Source organism: Sinocyclocheilus rhinocerous, unplaced genomic scaffold (genome assembly GCF_001515625.1).
Source record: "Sinocyclocheilus rhinocerous isolate Xijiao unplaced genomic scaffold, SAMN03320098_v1.1 scaffold1473, whole genome shotgun sequence".
Lineage (NCBI taxonomy): Eukaryota > Metazoa > Chordata > Actinopteri > Cypriniformes > Cyprinidae > Sinocyclocheilus > Sinocyclocheilus rhinocerous.
The window spans coordinates 96,943-112,374 of NW_015638582.1; the positions used below are offsets into that span (position 1 = coordinate 96,943).

The window sequence follows — 15,432 nt, forward strand, 5'->3', positions numbered from 1 at the left end:
ACTCATATCCGAGCGCTGTGATCCTCTACCCCGCTGTTTTTTCCTCACAGGTTCCTGGGAGGAAGGAAACGTGGGTGCGCGAGGGGCGTGGGCGCTTTCTGAAAAGAAAGCTATCCGCGAGCGCAAAGAGGCGAGACTCATGCTCTCGCAGTGGGAGCATGACGTCTCAGTGAGCACGGCTTCTGCGTGGGATTTCCCCAGACATCGCACGCTCGTCATCAGCATGCAGTGGTGTCCTGCACGAGCCACAGCCGTGGCGCGACATTTGCAACAACGTCGCACAAAATTTGCTCAGAAATTTGCTCTTTTTTGTTACCACAAGCAGGAAAGCGTCAACACAGGCGCTCTGCAGACAGCTCGTGAGCGAAGCGCTGACCGGGGCTGCCTTGAGAGCGACGCGTGAACAGAGCTGCTTGAAGCGGCGATCTGATCCGGTGCTGCAAAGCAGCGCGCTGATCAGTGCTGCTTGAGAGCGGCGAGCTGCAAGCGGTGAGCAGAGAGCAGAGGCGGTGAGCTGATCTTGCTGCTGCAGAATGGCGGCTGGATCAGCTTGCAGGCGAAGGCTTCAAATCTCGTAGAATCAGCGAAGAGCAGTAGATGTCGTCCCTGAAGGAGAAAGAATCAGTGATCCAATGCCGAGCACCTGCTTATATAGCCAGATGCCCCACCCATTTTGGCGGGCTCAGGCGCGCTGCTTCGCCATGGGTTCGCACAGCTCCGCTGCGCCGTCATTGGTTCATTTCTGAAACAATGGCAGTGCAGATGCACTGCTGTGGTTGAAAAAAGGCTTCAGTAAATCGGAGAAAAGGAATTTCCCGTAGCGTCTAGCGACGCAGTACGAAGTATCGAAAGGGAACTATTTATTTTTTGGTGATCTGAACAAATAGATATGTGTTATTATATATATTCACATGAACATGTTGTCTTATTCACAACATTTCGTATTCAACAAGTACAGAGGGATTTGTTGAATGTTAGTTGGTCATTATTAGTTAATGATCTTGTAGTAAAACCTGTCTACCAACAGACGGCGCTAAAACATAATTATATCGACACTCACGCTCGTGCATTGTTGATACACAGTTTGTTGTGTAGATAAAGTTTGATCGGTGTGCTCTTTATCTTTGGTTTTTATACACATTAAATCATTCTTTTTAAGAAAATTACAATTCCAATTTGCAAATCTTACATTAACTTACATTATCAGATTTTTCTCCATTCAAACGTTGCAGACAGCAATGACATCATTGTAATATTTGCATACTGTACTGCAACTGGTCATTTTTCTTAGGTTTATTTTAACTGACTTGTGATTGGTCATTTATGTCTTAAATTTTTATTTTAAATATGTATTATTTAGTGCACTTATATCTTCTTTAGTAAATGCTATTTCACTTTTTTTTTTAACTAAATAAATGTATGCATGCTAATACAAAATTTAACAGATCAGGCTGGGATAAATATTAGATAAAAAAATACTGTTGTCTTAATGGAGGGAAGAAGAAGAAAAAAAGGCAAAGAAACATGTTCATCTTACTGTGTGTTGCAGAGATTATGAAAATATGAATGAAAAGTATGATTTTAACCTTCTTGTAATTCTGCATTGGCATGAAGGCAAAGAGTCTGCAATGCCCCACAGAGGACCTGCTTATCAGAGTCCTGCAGTCCTGCAGAGTCAGAAACGGCCTCTATTCACACCTCTGAATGCTCTTATGATGTACAAGTGAAGCCCTCTTTTCTCAGATCAATATAGGATATTTATTTACACATTATTCACCATAATGCTTTTGATACCATGTTTCTGATACCTGGTAACAGTGTGACAGAAGTTATTTTTCCCATGTGTTTTTGAAATTAAGCTACAGAATCTGCACATTGCAATGTAGAGATCTGAATGAAAAAGAACTGCCTGCATGTTTTGGCTGGCAGATAAGACCTTGGTTGTCTGTTCATGCAGCAGGCTGCAAAACATGTCCAGGCCTTCCCTCCTTCAGTCTAGACACACTTTAACACACACCACTACACCATGAATTATTCAGCTTTTGCATTACACTTGCAGAAATATAACTGATTGTATCTTGTATGACATTGTATGGTATAGGCCTACAGCTCAGAAAAAAAATATTGAAGTGCTAAGAAATATAATATTCTCCCACTGTATATTTTCGCTATGAAATAATAAGGAACAGGAACTCAGAAAGGTGAGAAAATACACAGAACACAACCATTAACAAAGAGCAGAAAAATTTTCCGTTTAATTGCATATTATGAAAAAACAACAACAATCACAAAAGTATAACGATCACAAACAATAAACCTTTATTAAATTATTAATTAAATAATAATAATAATAACAATAGCAAAAATCTAGCTATATAATTCAGATGTCTTGTTTATCTTGTTTATCCAGTTTATTTGCCCCTGAGTAAACAGGATAGTGAGGATTAGTATGACTTTTATTTTGAAAAAAAAAAAAAAAACTCCGTACTTCCGGAACTGTCAATGTGAGCTCATTAGATTATACGATGCTGTCATGTTGTTTAATTTGGAATTAGATACATAAACAAATACTTTTTTTGTAATTTTTGAACGTTGAAGCCAAACATGGAATGACATTTATGCACCAAATCGATTCACTGAAGGAGTTTAAGTACTTCCTGCTCGACCATCTGTTTACATCAACCTCAGCAGTATTTTTTTTCGTTTTTTGATTTTTGCACATATATGTATATATATAATAAGAAGAAGTAATCATGCTGAAGGCTGTTATTCTTATCGGAGGTCCTCAAAAAGGTGAGTAAATATCCCTCAGACTCGTATCAGTGGTGCAGATTGACAACATCAACATTTTGTACGTTCTGCCATATGTACATGACTTATTGTTTAAAAAAATGTTGTGATATTCTCAGCATTGTCACTAAGGACAGGGCCTTTTTTTTATCCTAAATATGTCGTAAATGTCATTATTCTGGTAATATTTTGCGTATCATTGATAATGTTATGCAAAACTCCAACCCGTGTTGATATAAATACCCTGAAAGGACATGAGAAGCAGCAAATAAAATAAAATAAGAAATTGTGTGAGATTATAAGCGTTCCTTTAATTGATAAAATGTTTTTTTTGTTTTTTTTGTTTTTGTGAAGAAAATTGTTAGAAAAATAAAATCAGCATCAGTGGACATGAAATGTACCCTAAATTATGGAAAGTCTGATTTTGTGTTCCTGCTGTTTATAAAGGCACCCGGTTTCGCCCGCTGTCTTTTGAGGTGCCTAAACCTCTGTTTCCAGTGGCTGGAGTGCCAATGCTACAGCATCACATTGAGGCCTGCTCTAAGGTGCATATTTTCAGTTCATATAGAGATAAATAGATATTTTATTAATTTCCCTATAGGGAAATTTGTGCACTTGTTTAACAATTTTTACGACTTATTTTTTTTTGAGCTTCCGAATATGAAGGAGATCTTACTTATTGGCTTTTATCAGCCCAATGAAGAAATAAACAGATTTTTGTCATGCGCCCAACAAGATTTCAAAATCTCAATAAGGTAAGTTACTTTATAATATCTTTATTATGTAGGCTAACATTTGTATTTATTGTTTTTAAAGTCGGAAAAGGCTTTTGTTTACATGGATTGTCTGAAATCCCCCTAAGATACCTTCAGGAGTACGCTGCTCTGGGCACCGGAGGAGGAATCTACCATTTCAGAGATCAGATTCTGTCTGGCAGTCCAGAAGCATTTTTTGTCATGAATGCTGACGTGTGCTCAGAGTTTCCTCTGCCAGAGATGCTGGACTTCCAGAAGGAGCACGGAGACGCTTACAGTTTTGTCATCCTCGGCACCACGGTTAGGAGTTCTTGTGTTTATGTATTAAGCCATAGATGGATTATAATGAAAGACACAAGCCAGGCTACTTGTAAAACGAGATTCTCAATTTATTATTAGCCTGTTTTTATTTGAGTTTTGTTACGATGTTGTGCTTGAAAATCAAATATGATTGTTTCAGGCCAACAGAAAACAGTCCCTGAACTACGGCTGCATTGTTGAGAATGAACAAACTGATGAGGTAATCAAGATTATTTATTTTTTATTTTAAAAACTTGAAGCAATAACAAATAAGATCATAAGTGTCTTATCATATCCTCCAGGTCTTGCATTATGTCGAGAAGCCCAGCACATTTGTGAGTGACATAATCAACTGTGGAATATACCTGTTCACTCCAGAGATATTCCAGCACATCGGAACAGTTTTCCAGAAGAACCAACAGGACATGCTGTTGTGAGTGGGACAAATCCTGTAGGGTTCTTGAGTGGAAGTGCATGCATACTTAATCCATTTCTTTCCCTTGGTTCTCTTCATTTATCTTTTCCCCTCTAACTCCTTCCTGTCTGCCATCATTCTGTTTCCTGTTCCATCATCAGATATTACGATGAGGGGTAAGTTTGCACGTGGACTGAAGGTCTGGTTTGAATTTAGAACGAGAAAGAGCAAGTGTGATGTAGATTTTGTAGTGAGCTCACCTGCTTGTGTGATCTGTCAACTAGAATCATGTTAGCATGTTGTGGTGTGATGATAAAAACACGTCACACATGTTGTGATAACATCACAAACTTTGATTTGAAGCAAAAAAAGTATATGAAAATTGCCATTAAACATGATTATCTAAAACATATTTGAAAATAATGTGCATTGATGGCTTGAACAAAAACTAAAATTCCCCAATGGGGAAAATGAATGGCATTTTTAGTTACAGAACCAGACTGTTACATTTTACTGAATATTGAGATTTACTAATAAATACAATACGTTTTGAAAGTTAAATACATTGCAAATCAAGTCAAGTCAAGTCAAGTCTCCTTTATTTATATAGTGCTTTTAACAATACAGATTGTGTCAAAGCAACTGTACAGCATTAATTAGGAAAATATTGTGTCAATAATGCAAAAGGACAATAGTAAACACTCAATTTTCAGTTAAAGGCAGTTCATCATTGAATTCAGTGATGTCATCATCCAGCTCAGTTCAGTTTAAAGAGTGTCTGTGCAAATGCCATTTCATTTTGTTTTTAACCCTCTGGATCTTTAGCATTTACATTTTATTTTCATTAATTTGTTTTTGTTCAAGTTATCTTTCCTAATTATGTGTTTGTCCATCATAGTGTCATTTTATATCATCCTCTGTCCTGGGTTGTAAAACATCTCCTGATATCACCAGAGGGTGCAATTAAGACTTTATTTGGTATTATGTGGTTGTGTACTGTAGAGAGGAGCAGTCCAACGGCTGGCATCGGGCAGAGGTGATCCGCCTGGAACAGGACATCTTTACGGCGCTGGCAGGCCAAGGCAAATTATATGTGTACAAAACAGACCGCTTTTGGAGCCAAATCAAATCTGCAGGGTTAGTTGTTGACATATGCTGTTTAATCACATTTATGCACTGATAATGTTGCAACTACATTTGATTGTGTGTGTGTGTATGAGTGTAGTTAATGTTATGCTCCCCTCTTTTTTCAGATCTGCGATCTATGCAAGCCGGTTGTATCTTAACCAGTATCACACAACACATCCAGAGAGGTTGGCTACTAATAGAGAAGGAGGGCCAAAGACCAGAGGTAAATGCTTAGTGGAAGTATACATTTTGTTTGTCTGAGAGAGCTCTTTATGCAGGCCTTCTAATGCATTTTTTTATTTTATTTAGGAAATGTTTATATACATCCAACTGCCAACATTGATCCAACTGCTGTGGTAAGTGTTTCTTGATATTGATATTTAGAGTTCCTCAACAATCATTTGCAACGTATTAAACGTCTGCAATGTGACACTTCGGCATGAAAAATTATGTTTAGCAGAAAATTTGCAGAATGCTAGCCATCAGGATTTGAGTTGGGTAGGTCATTCCACCAGCCGGGAACAGTTAAGGTAAAAGTCTGTGAAAGTGATTTTGTGCCTATTTGGGATGGCACTATAAAGTGCATGCAAGCTTCTGGAGGGCACATAAGTCTGAATTTAGGTGAAGTGAATTTAGGTAAAGGGGTGCAGAGCCAGTGGTTGTTTTGTAGGCAAACATCAGTGCCTTGAATTTGACACAAGCAGCTATTGGTAGCCAGTGGAAATTGATGAACAGAGGTGTGACTCTGAGAGACTCTTGCTGCCATATTCTGGATTAGCTGCAGAGGTCTGATAGAACTGGCTGGAAGACCTGCCAAGAGAGTGCTGCAATAGTCCAGCATGGACAGAACCAGTGCTTGAACAACTAGTTGTGTAGCATGTTCCGATAGAAAGGGCCTGATCTTCCTTAGGTTTTATAAGGCAAATCTGCAGGACCAGGCAGTTTTAGTAATGTTGTCTGTGAAATTCAGTTGATCACCAATATGATGGCTATCCTGGAAGGTGTTATGGTTGATGTGCCTAGCTGGATGGAGAAATTGTGATGAAGTGTTGGGATGGCTGACACCACAAGCAGTTCTGTCTTGGCAAGGTTAAGTTGAAGGTGATGGTTCTTCATCCAGCAGGAAATGTCTGTTAGACATGCTGAGATGCAAGCAGCTATTGTTGGATCATCAGGATGGAATGAGAGGTAGAGCTGAGTGTCATCAGCATAGCAGTGATATGAAAAGCCATGTTTTTGAATGACAGCCTAGTGACGCCATATAGGTAGACAAGAGAAGTGGTCCAAGAACTGAGCCCTGAGGCACCCCAGTAGGTACAGTAGATGTTGTGACTTGGACACCTAACCCCTCCAAGATACCTTAAAGGACCTATGTTGTTTCTTTTCTTTTTTAGTTAGGTCCAAATGTGTCCATAGGAACAGGTGTAACGATCGGTGCAGGAGTTCGCGTGAGGGAGTCCATCATCCTCCATGGTGCTACTTTACAGGTGAGTTCATGCTCCTAACCAGTGGCACAGAACACTCACTTTCTCTCCCTATTGCTTTTTCTTGCATTTAAAACCAATGACTCAACACAATATAATACAGTATATATACTAATTGTGTGTTCTGTAGGATCACAGCTGCGTGTTGAACAGTATTGTGGGCTGGGGCAGCACCATTGGCAAATGGGCCAGAGTGGAAGGGACCCCTAGTGACCCGAATCCTAATGACCCATATGCCAAAATTGACAGTGAGACACTGTTCAGAGATGGAAAACTAACACCGTCCATTACAATTCTAGGTAATTTTATAGAACATCATCATGAATATATTATGTATTTGAAAGTGATTCATCTAATGTGACTTCTCACTGCTTCTCTCTCTCTATCTCATCAGGCTGTAATGTAAATATCCCATCTGAGGTCATCATACTCAACTCCATCGTCCTGCCACATAAAGACCTCAACAGAAGCTTCAAAAACCAGATCATACTGTAGTTTCAGTTTCAGTCATTTGTACTTGACATTTTCATACAAATAAAACAGGTATTTGAAATGAAAATGATGGATGAATAATCTGAAGATTCAGTGGCATTTGTCTTAAAATGTCTGCTATTGTAGTGTGCATATGGATTTACCATTGTACAGTGTTATCACGTCAAAGCTGGATAAAACAAATGCAAAAATAGTTCTGCTGTAGAATATCTTCTTTTTGTCAAACGGTTTCTGAAATGACTTGAAATTCATTTTATTTACAGCTTGTTGGCTCCCTCTTGTCAGTGAAATGTCAAAGATATTCAAAGAAAGGTGCAAAAAATAAATACTGTTTATTTGTGCAGTCTGTTACCATTCGTTCCAGCATTTAACATGCCATGTAAAACAAAAAATGGTAAGACAAATGGTAAAATCTTGTAATTGGATACCAGTCGTGTTGGTAATTGTTTTGAATAATTGATGTTTCTGTGACTGCTCCCTGTATGAAAGCAGAGCGCAGTGCAAGAGTCAGACGTCTGCAATAAATTATATTTTGATTAAGTCACAAAAGGTAATAAAGTAATTTACTGCTGCCCTTGTAGAAAATCATAGTGTCTGTATTTATGGTTAAACGGCTACAAGACCATCAATTATTTTTCTTAACCTTTAAGACCAAGACAAATTATTCAATTACAGACTTCACGGTTTGGCAACAAAATGCTTCTATATAAATTTATGATACTGCCTAACTTCTGAAGGCACTAGTGCAGATACTGCCCTTATTAAAAACAATCCACAAAGACAGGACATGAATTCATTTAGTTTATTTCAAATCATTTTGCCATTTCACCGTGTTTATACCACCTTTAGATATTTTCCAGGACATTTCCTACATACATAATAGACCTAAACATTCTGCAGAAAATACAAAGAGTGTAGTCTCATATTTCATAGTTTAGTTTTTTCCAAGGTAGAATATGAAGTGCTAAAATGTTTCATTTTGTGTGGTGGAAAAAAAAACAGCTCAAAGTGTCCCTGTGCAACACAAAATATACACTTATATACACACACATAAATCATTTGGGGGATGTGAAGAATTTCTTTTTCCCTGGTTCATTTTTTGGTTTGCTTCTAGAAAGAAAAACAATGGTTATGAAAACACGCGATACGAACACGCTCAAGACCAATACAATGCGGGATAGTAGCTTACGGGTTATTGAAAGTGCCACCAAAGTGCTTGATCCGACCCTTTATTGAGCCACCGGATGTAGTTTTAGAGTATTTACTCAACTCAGGAGAGGTCAGAGGTTTGAATATCTTATCAGTTCCTACAAATTAAGAAACAAAAGTTAAAGAATTCTGGCAAAATATAGTCTACAAACTGAAAAAAATACAACTACATTTAAGATTTTAAAAGTTATTTTAGACCATAAAAACGGCATTAAAATAGACAATAAGTGGGCAGTGGAACTTTAACCAGCCAGTATATGTGTTAACTTTAAAGGCCCGTTCACGCCATCAAGGACGACAACTATAACAATCATGATTTAGTTAAAAAATGCTGTAAATGTTAAAGAATAGCAGAGTTCACACCATGACTAAAACGATAACGGGACAAAATAACGATATTGTTGGAATCACTTTCACAACCGTTGAACAATTGACAATCAAAATGTCACTCAAAATCCATCCTGCTTTAAAGAGCTTGAGCATTTAAAGTGGCAGACGACAGAACTGCAGTTCATGCTTATAATAAACTGAACGTTATTTTGTGCTGGTGTGGATTATTATTTAGTTATTGTTATAATTATCATTCTTGGTGTGAACGGGCCTTAACACATGGTGGATACCCTGTACCTCTGCTAGTGCTTGGACAGACACTGCTGACATTGGAATCCACCACAAGAGGTACGAGCGGATCCTCCTTCTCACCTAGAAGGCCTTCCCAGAAATCTGAGGGGAAGGACAAAAACCGAGCAACTACCTGTTGCAAAGAAATTAGAAGAGGTTTATTTCTTGAAACAAAGCATAAATACACAAGAAATGCATCATCACATTGAGATTTTCTTGCAACTTACTTTGGGTTGGGTGTTTGTGTCTCTCATAATGGTCATGGGAGAAGGTTCTAGCAACCCGTGACCAATGACAGTGGGCCCAAACACTCTGGATAAGTTATTCTGATCCATCTGACATGTTGGACTCTGCATTACTCTGAGAAAGAACATAAATGTGGTTGCAAAATGCTTAAACAAGTATACAAAGTCAGAGTTGCAGAAATGTCTAAATCAGAGCAATTTACCTCTGCAAATGCAGCATCAGGAAGGCCAGGGTGTCTTTGTTCGGCTGCGGCAACTCTTTGATAGTCTTTATTAATGTTTCTACGCTCTTGTATTCATCAGCCATCTCTGCGAGTGAAAAAATGACTATTTTGTCAGAGCCAGCCACAGTATCGGATTCAATTACGCTCCATTGCCAGAGCAATATATCAGGTGAATGAATACCTTTATCAACTTTTCTAACTTTAAGGATATCAGGTTTCACGGAGCAGGTACATAAACACCTGTAGCAGCGTTTGCATTATGAAGGACTTTCTCTCATTTACATGCTACAGCCATTCTTGGCCAAGGAAATTAGACAATATGGCTCTCCCCATGACATCCAATCCAATTTATAATTTAAAAGGGAGGTACTTTACCCTGGAGTCATCCTGAATCTATGAGGGCTAGAGAAAAAAAAAACTCCATAGTAATAGCAGAAGCACCCTGACTGCTCCTAAATCTGCCACTTACCCTTCATTCAGCAGCGGTGAATGAAATTAAAATGCTGAAAAAGACAAGTGCTGGTTTGGGAGATAACGTTCGACATTGATTGTTTCCGAGTCATCAGGGACTTGTCAACTATATCACAAGTAATGGGAAATAACCATCCGCCCTAAATGAATGAGGGTAGCATACGTCCTCATGCCTCCGGCATACACAAGCACCAGACGCTTGTTATAGAATCCACCCTCTGCAAAATAGCCACCATTTTGGATAATCTAGTCAGACTCCTCAAAGAATATCAAATTTTGAAAGTCAAATTGGGACAATTAATGTCAGGAGAAGATGGGTCTCTTGATAGACTTGATGATGATGGGGGAAAAAAAGTTTTAAGAAGTAAGAACAAGGTGTTCATGACAGACAGCTTTTCATTGACAAAAATCAACTCATTGACTTTCTAATAAATGCCAGGTTTTTTTCTGAAACCAGTCCAGGATGAGTAGGTGGAGTCAGTCAAGACTGAAAACAGAAGATGATCAAGTCTGAATAAGGACAGGGTCCATATTAATATATGATCTTGAACTCAGACTTGAGACTAAGTGGTCTTCAGTACTAGAATACTAGGTTTCACCTACCAATGACTCAACTAGTCAGACCAATTGAATGGTTGTTGAATGGAAAAGAGCATCCAGCATGTTCTGTTAAACGTCTTTGTGTTCCAGGGAAGAAAGAAAATCATGTGGTTTAGAATGACCAGAAAGCCCTTTAAATAAACAGTGTAAATATTAAATTATAATATTTAACCATACATATTTTTCCTCAAAAGCTCAAATGTTTGGGGTAAGATTTGTTTTAAAAGGAATTAGTACAAGGATGCATTCAATTGATTAAACATGACAGTAAAGACATTTATAATGTTACATAAGATCACCATTTCAAATAAATGCCATTCTTTGAACTTTCTCTTTATCAAAGACTTCTGAAAACGTATTACACTTCACAAAATTGTAAAACAGCGCAACCGTTTTCAACCATAAGAAATGTTTCTTGAGCAGAGAATCAGCATATTAGAATGATTTCTGAAGGATCATGTGACACTAAAGACTGGATTAATAACTGCTGAAAATTCAGCTTTGCCATCAAAGGAATAAATTACATTTTAAATATATTCAAATAGAAAACAATTATTTTTTGTGATAATAAATTGTGATAATATTGACCAATATTACTGCTTTTACTGTATTTTTGATCAACTAAAAGCAGCCTTGTTGAGCATAAGAAATTTAAAAAATAATTATAACAGTAGTGTATATTTAAAATTAAAACCAAAACCTTCTCCATAATACCCACCAGAAGCTTCCATAAAAGTTCTGTGAAGCTTAAATGTTATGAGAGGCTCCTTGAGCTTCCTCAGGAAGTCTTTGAGGAGTCCACAGACAGCATGAACCTCTTCTACTTTGTGGAGCATCAGCGGGCCTTTCCCGGACACGTATTTCTCTCTCAGTTCCTTTACCAGCCGCTCTCCTCCAGGCACTCTGTAAATACCCTTCTACACACCCCAGTCAGCCATAAAACAAACGAGACACAGAGAAATTTCATATATCAACTGTATACGCTGTAAGTAGATGTTGTAATGTACTGCAATATGATAGAAAAGATTTGGTTCTTAAATCCAAATTAAGCTTAATTATACAGCTCTGCGTTTCAAGCAGTGTAATTATACTTTCAGCTTGAGAAACTATCCCTGTGTTGGTGTATTATTGAGTAAAAACACCTCTTCAAGTCCTCTTCTCTCAATTTCATGAACACACTGAACAATCAGAGAGGGAATCCTTGGACGTGTGGAGGGGGCAAAGCTCTCTAAAGTCTCCTATAAGAGGGAAACAAACAGAACTTTTGAACATGGCATCTCTACATAAGGATGTGTATGTGCACTGTGCACTATGAAGGGTGAATACCTCATTGGGCTGGGCTGAACCATGAGCATTAGGACTGCATCTCTCCACACATAGTTGTTTACACTCAGGATGGCTCACCACTCGACAGTCTCTGCATTTTATGGCCAACTTCCCAAAGCGAATCCTCTTCCCACATGGCACGCATGTCTCTGGACGAATCACCTACAAAACATAAAACGCTGACCCAGCAGTCATACAGACCCCATACAGACCAGTCTACACCTAGTATTTATTTATTTTTTAAAGTTAAGATTTTATTTTTAATAAACATTTTTATTTTACATGTTTTTTCCCTCTGATTCGTAGAATTAAAGTCTGTACTACACTATGAAATATGCTGCACAAACTGTTAAAGGGATAGTTCACCCAAAAATGAAAATTCTGTCATTAATTACTCGCCCTCATTTCGCTTCAAACCCATAAGACCTTTGTTCATCTTCAGATCACAAATAAAGATATTTTTGATTAAATCCAAGAGCTTTCTGACCCTGCATAGACAGCAATGTAACTAACATGTTCAAGGCCCAGAAAGGTAGTAAGGACATTATTAAAATAGTCCATGTGACATCAGCGGTTCAACCGTAATTTTATGAAGCTACGAGAAAAAAAAACATAAGACTTTATTCCACAATTCTTCTCTTCCGTGTCAGTTTCTGCCATGACACAAGCGCTCGACACGTGTCTTACGGTTTTGGAACAATATGAGGATGAGTAATTAATGACAATTTTCATTTCTGGGTGAACCATCCCCTTAAGGTCAGACACCTTGTTAGAAATTAAAACTTTGACCACTTATTAACAATTGTAAACCAGAAACAGCGTATTTGGCAGACTTTCCTTATATTGCACTTTATTACTTCCTTTTTCCACTTTATTATATACTGAAATAACAGCATGGTGCACACTGAATAGGCTGAGGAGGTTCTGAAACGTATGCATTATACATTTACATGTTATGTTAACGTCATGTTAAACAATGTATAATATAACATGTTAAACAATATAATATATGAATCTTTATATTACATGGATCCTTTTCACAGACTGAAAGTTACACTACATATATTTTTCGATGTTTTCATATTTTATTTTATATACATTTATAACTTTATACTTTGTGTTATATCACCTTGATGTAAAATTACAGAAAACTGGTTATGGCTGCCGCATGAGTGTTTCTAATAAATAATGGCTAAAGGAATTAACACACATTTGACATCTTTCTTTTTTTTTTTTTGCTCTTTTCTAAAGTCACAGAAATTCTATCATGGATTTTTTCTTTTCCTTTTGGAAAAAATGGGTAGGCCTATATAAAATTGATGTTTGTTGTGGTTTTCGTCCACCACTATCAAGTTTACCCAACTATGATAATTTCAGCTTCTGAGAACCCTGGGAATGTGAAAAATATCTCTAATATTATATCATATTATTTAAAAAAAATAAAATAAAAAAAATGAAGTAAATGTTTGCTTCATGACTCATGAAACTGATGTTAAAACCAGATGTGAAAGCCTCATAATATGCTGAGAAGTACTACTGAACAGCCTCCTACTGTTTTTTGCTGGAAATCATGCTGCAAAGTCTTATCCACGGTGGGCGTGAGGTCCTGAGGGACGGCTGGCTCCGGGGCGCTCACCTCCATTTCAATGACCGTTTCAGCCTCTGTGACTTCACTGTGTGCCCACACAGACGTTTGTTCTGAATGAAGGACTCTGGTTAGTTTGAGAAGGTTAGAATGCATCATTGAAAGTGGCACCTTTGAATCTTATTTACCATCAACAGATGGAAAATGTTCATTTCTGAGAGCCCTGGACTGATATTCTGGAGTCTCCTGGGTGATGTCTATTACCATGTGAATCTGACCTCTAGTCTCTGGGGTAGTGACAGACGCCTTCACAACCGTCGTCTCGATTTCCTAAGCACATACACAGACAAACACGCACTAAAAATCCATTTGAAGCCAATCATTCTTTCTGCCGAAATGGAAGACCCTTAGAGTAGCATAACAATTGGTTATCTAGCTCGTGTCCACGTTCCTGGACAAATGTAGTTTCTCAAAGTGCCAAATTGCTTTGCTTCTCTCTTAGTGATCAGTGCCAGCTGAGTGGGAGTGATAGGAGTCCCATGGAGGGAGACAGACAGGACATGGTCCACTGCTGTTCTCATCCGAGCAGTGTGGCGGTGGATGTCGGATGGGGGATTGATGAACAAACAAGCTGATGAGAAACGACACCAGACTAACCTAAAGAGGGAATATGATCCCACTACTAATATGAAGAGTCTGTACATTTCACAAGATATACCTCACACTTTTTAACTGTGTGTTACAGTGCTCACTGATATCTTAGCTAGGAAAAGCGGTTTCATTAAATGCTAAGTGATATTTATGATTAATGAAGATTTTAAACACTATACTGACTGTGAAATTAATATGGTGCCTTAACTTAAAAGTTACAAATGATGCATGGTGGAATCAAATATTCAAGATTCAGATAATTTCTGATTAAAATGTTTCACTTTTGGTGGATTTGTTTTTACCGAAACGGTTAAAACAATTGAAATAAGAAAAATAAAGAGTAGATTTAATAAACTTCTACCAACCTTCTCCAGAGGTCTAGCCCCCAGTAGATCTCCTGAACGCCCGCTTACTCTTCCTCGTTTTTGAATCGGAGGACCAACACTTGGGCCCATTGATGAACGCTAAAAAAACAAGCAGTGTGACACATTAAGGACAAAACTACAGTATATACTAGCACTTAACATCAAACATCATGTTGTGTCTTTTATAACTTGAGAAATCTGAAAAAGGAATGGGAAGATTTAGTGCGCTATAAATATAATATATTATAATATTTTATGATATAATCTAATAATTCATAATATGTGGCCCTGGACCACAAAACCAATCTTAAGTAGCTTGGGTATATTTTTAGCAATAGCCAAAAAAACATTATTGAATTAGTGCAGAACCTTAAATATTTAATTAATTTTATGTTAGAACTTTTCTTTTTGCTACTTTAGACTAGATTTGGAATCCTAGCCTTTTCATGTATTCCATACATTTCCACTTTTTAAAGGAAAAAATGTGTACTTTTATTCAGAAAGGAAGCATTAAAGGGATAGTTCACCCAAAAATGAAAATTTGATGTTTATCTGCTTACCCCCAGGGCATCCAAGATGTAGGTGACTTTGTTTCTTCAGTAGAACACATATGATGATTTTTAACTCCAACCGTTGCAGTCTATCAGTCGTATAATGCATGGCAATGGTAACAAAATCTATGAGAGTAACCGAACAGTATTTTTTACCTCTAATAAACCATTATGTCCAACTGTCTTTGGGCACGCGCACGGCTTCCGCGGCTTCCGGTGC

At 37.7% G+C, this 15,432-nt stretch overlaps 2 protein-coding genes across 3 annotated transcripts in view; one reads left to right on the forward strand and one right to left on the reverse strand.

Annotated features, from left to right (window-relative positions):
* The first annotated feature begins 2,476 nt into the window (after positions 1–2,476).
* gmppaa (GDP-mannose pyrophosphorylase Aa) lies at positions 2,477–7,753 on the forward strand. 2 transcript variants are annotated; one of them, XM_016565075.1, is made up of 13 exons: positions 2,477–2,793; positions 3,238–3,335; positions 3,442–3,545; positions 3,653–3,845; positions 4,006–4,065; positions 4,148–4,278; positions 4,422–4,436; positions 5,263–5,397; positions 5,514–5,611; positions 5,698–5,744; positions 6,783–6,875; positions 7,003–7,171; positions 7,267–7,753. In XM_016565075.1, the coding sequence occupies exons 1-13, from the start codon at positions 2,754–2,756 to the stop codon at positions 7,365–7,367; spliced, it is 1,284 nt and encodes a 427-aa protein (XP_016420561.1). In that variant the 5' UTR covers positions 2,477–2,753; the 3' UTR covers positions 7,368–7,753. The 2 variants fall into 2 exon arrangements, with proteins under 2 accessions (XP_016420561.1, XP_016420562.1); XM_016565076.1 differs by lacking the exon at positions 4,422–4,436.
* Positions 7,754–8,168: 415 nt separating this feature from the next.
* Positions 8,169–15,432, reverse strand: part of LOC107749868 (rac GTPase-activating protein 1) — an 11,421-nt gene continuing 4,157 nt past the window's right edge. The window contains exons 6-16 of the mRNA XM_016565078.1: positions 14,662–14,760; positions 13,834–13,975; positions 13,613–13,758; positions 12,061–12,222; positions 11,877–11,972; positions 11,453–11,651; positions 9,643–9,748; positions 9,422–9,554; positions 9,201–9,327; positions 8,554–8,671; positions 8,169–8,474 (exon numbers count right to left, since the gene is read on the reverse strand). Coding sequence (XP_016420564.1) covers positions 8,420–8,474; positions 8,554–8,671; positions 9,201–9,327; positions 9,422–9,554; positions 9,643–9,748; positions 11,453–11,651; positions 11,877–11,972; positions 12,061–12,222; positions 13,613–13,758; positions 13,834–13,975; positions 14,662–14,760 — 1,383 coding nt within the window. The 3' untranslated portion in view covers positions 8,169–8,419. The remainder of the gene's footprint in view (positions 8,475–8,553; positions 8,672–9,200; positions 9,328–9,421; positions 9,555–9,642; positions 9,749–11,452; positions 11,652–11,876; positions 11,973–12,060; positions 12,223–13,612; positions 13,759–13,833; positions 13,976–14,661; positions 14,761–15,432) is intronic.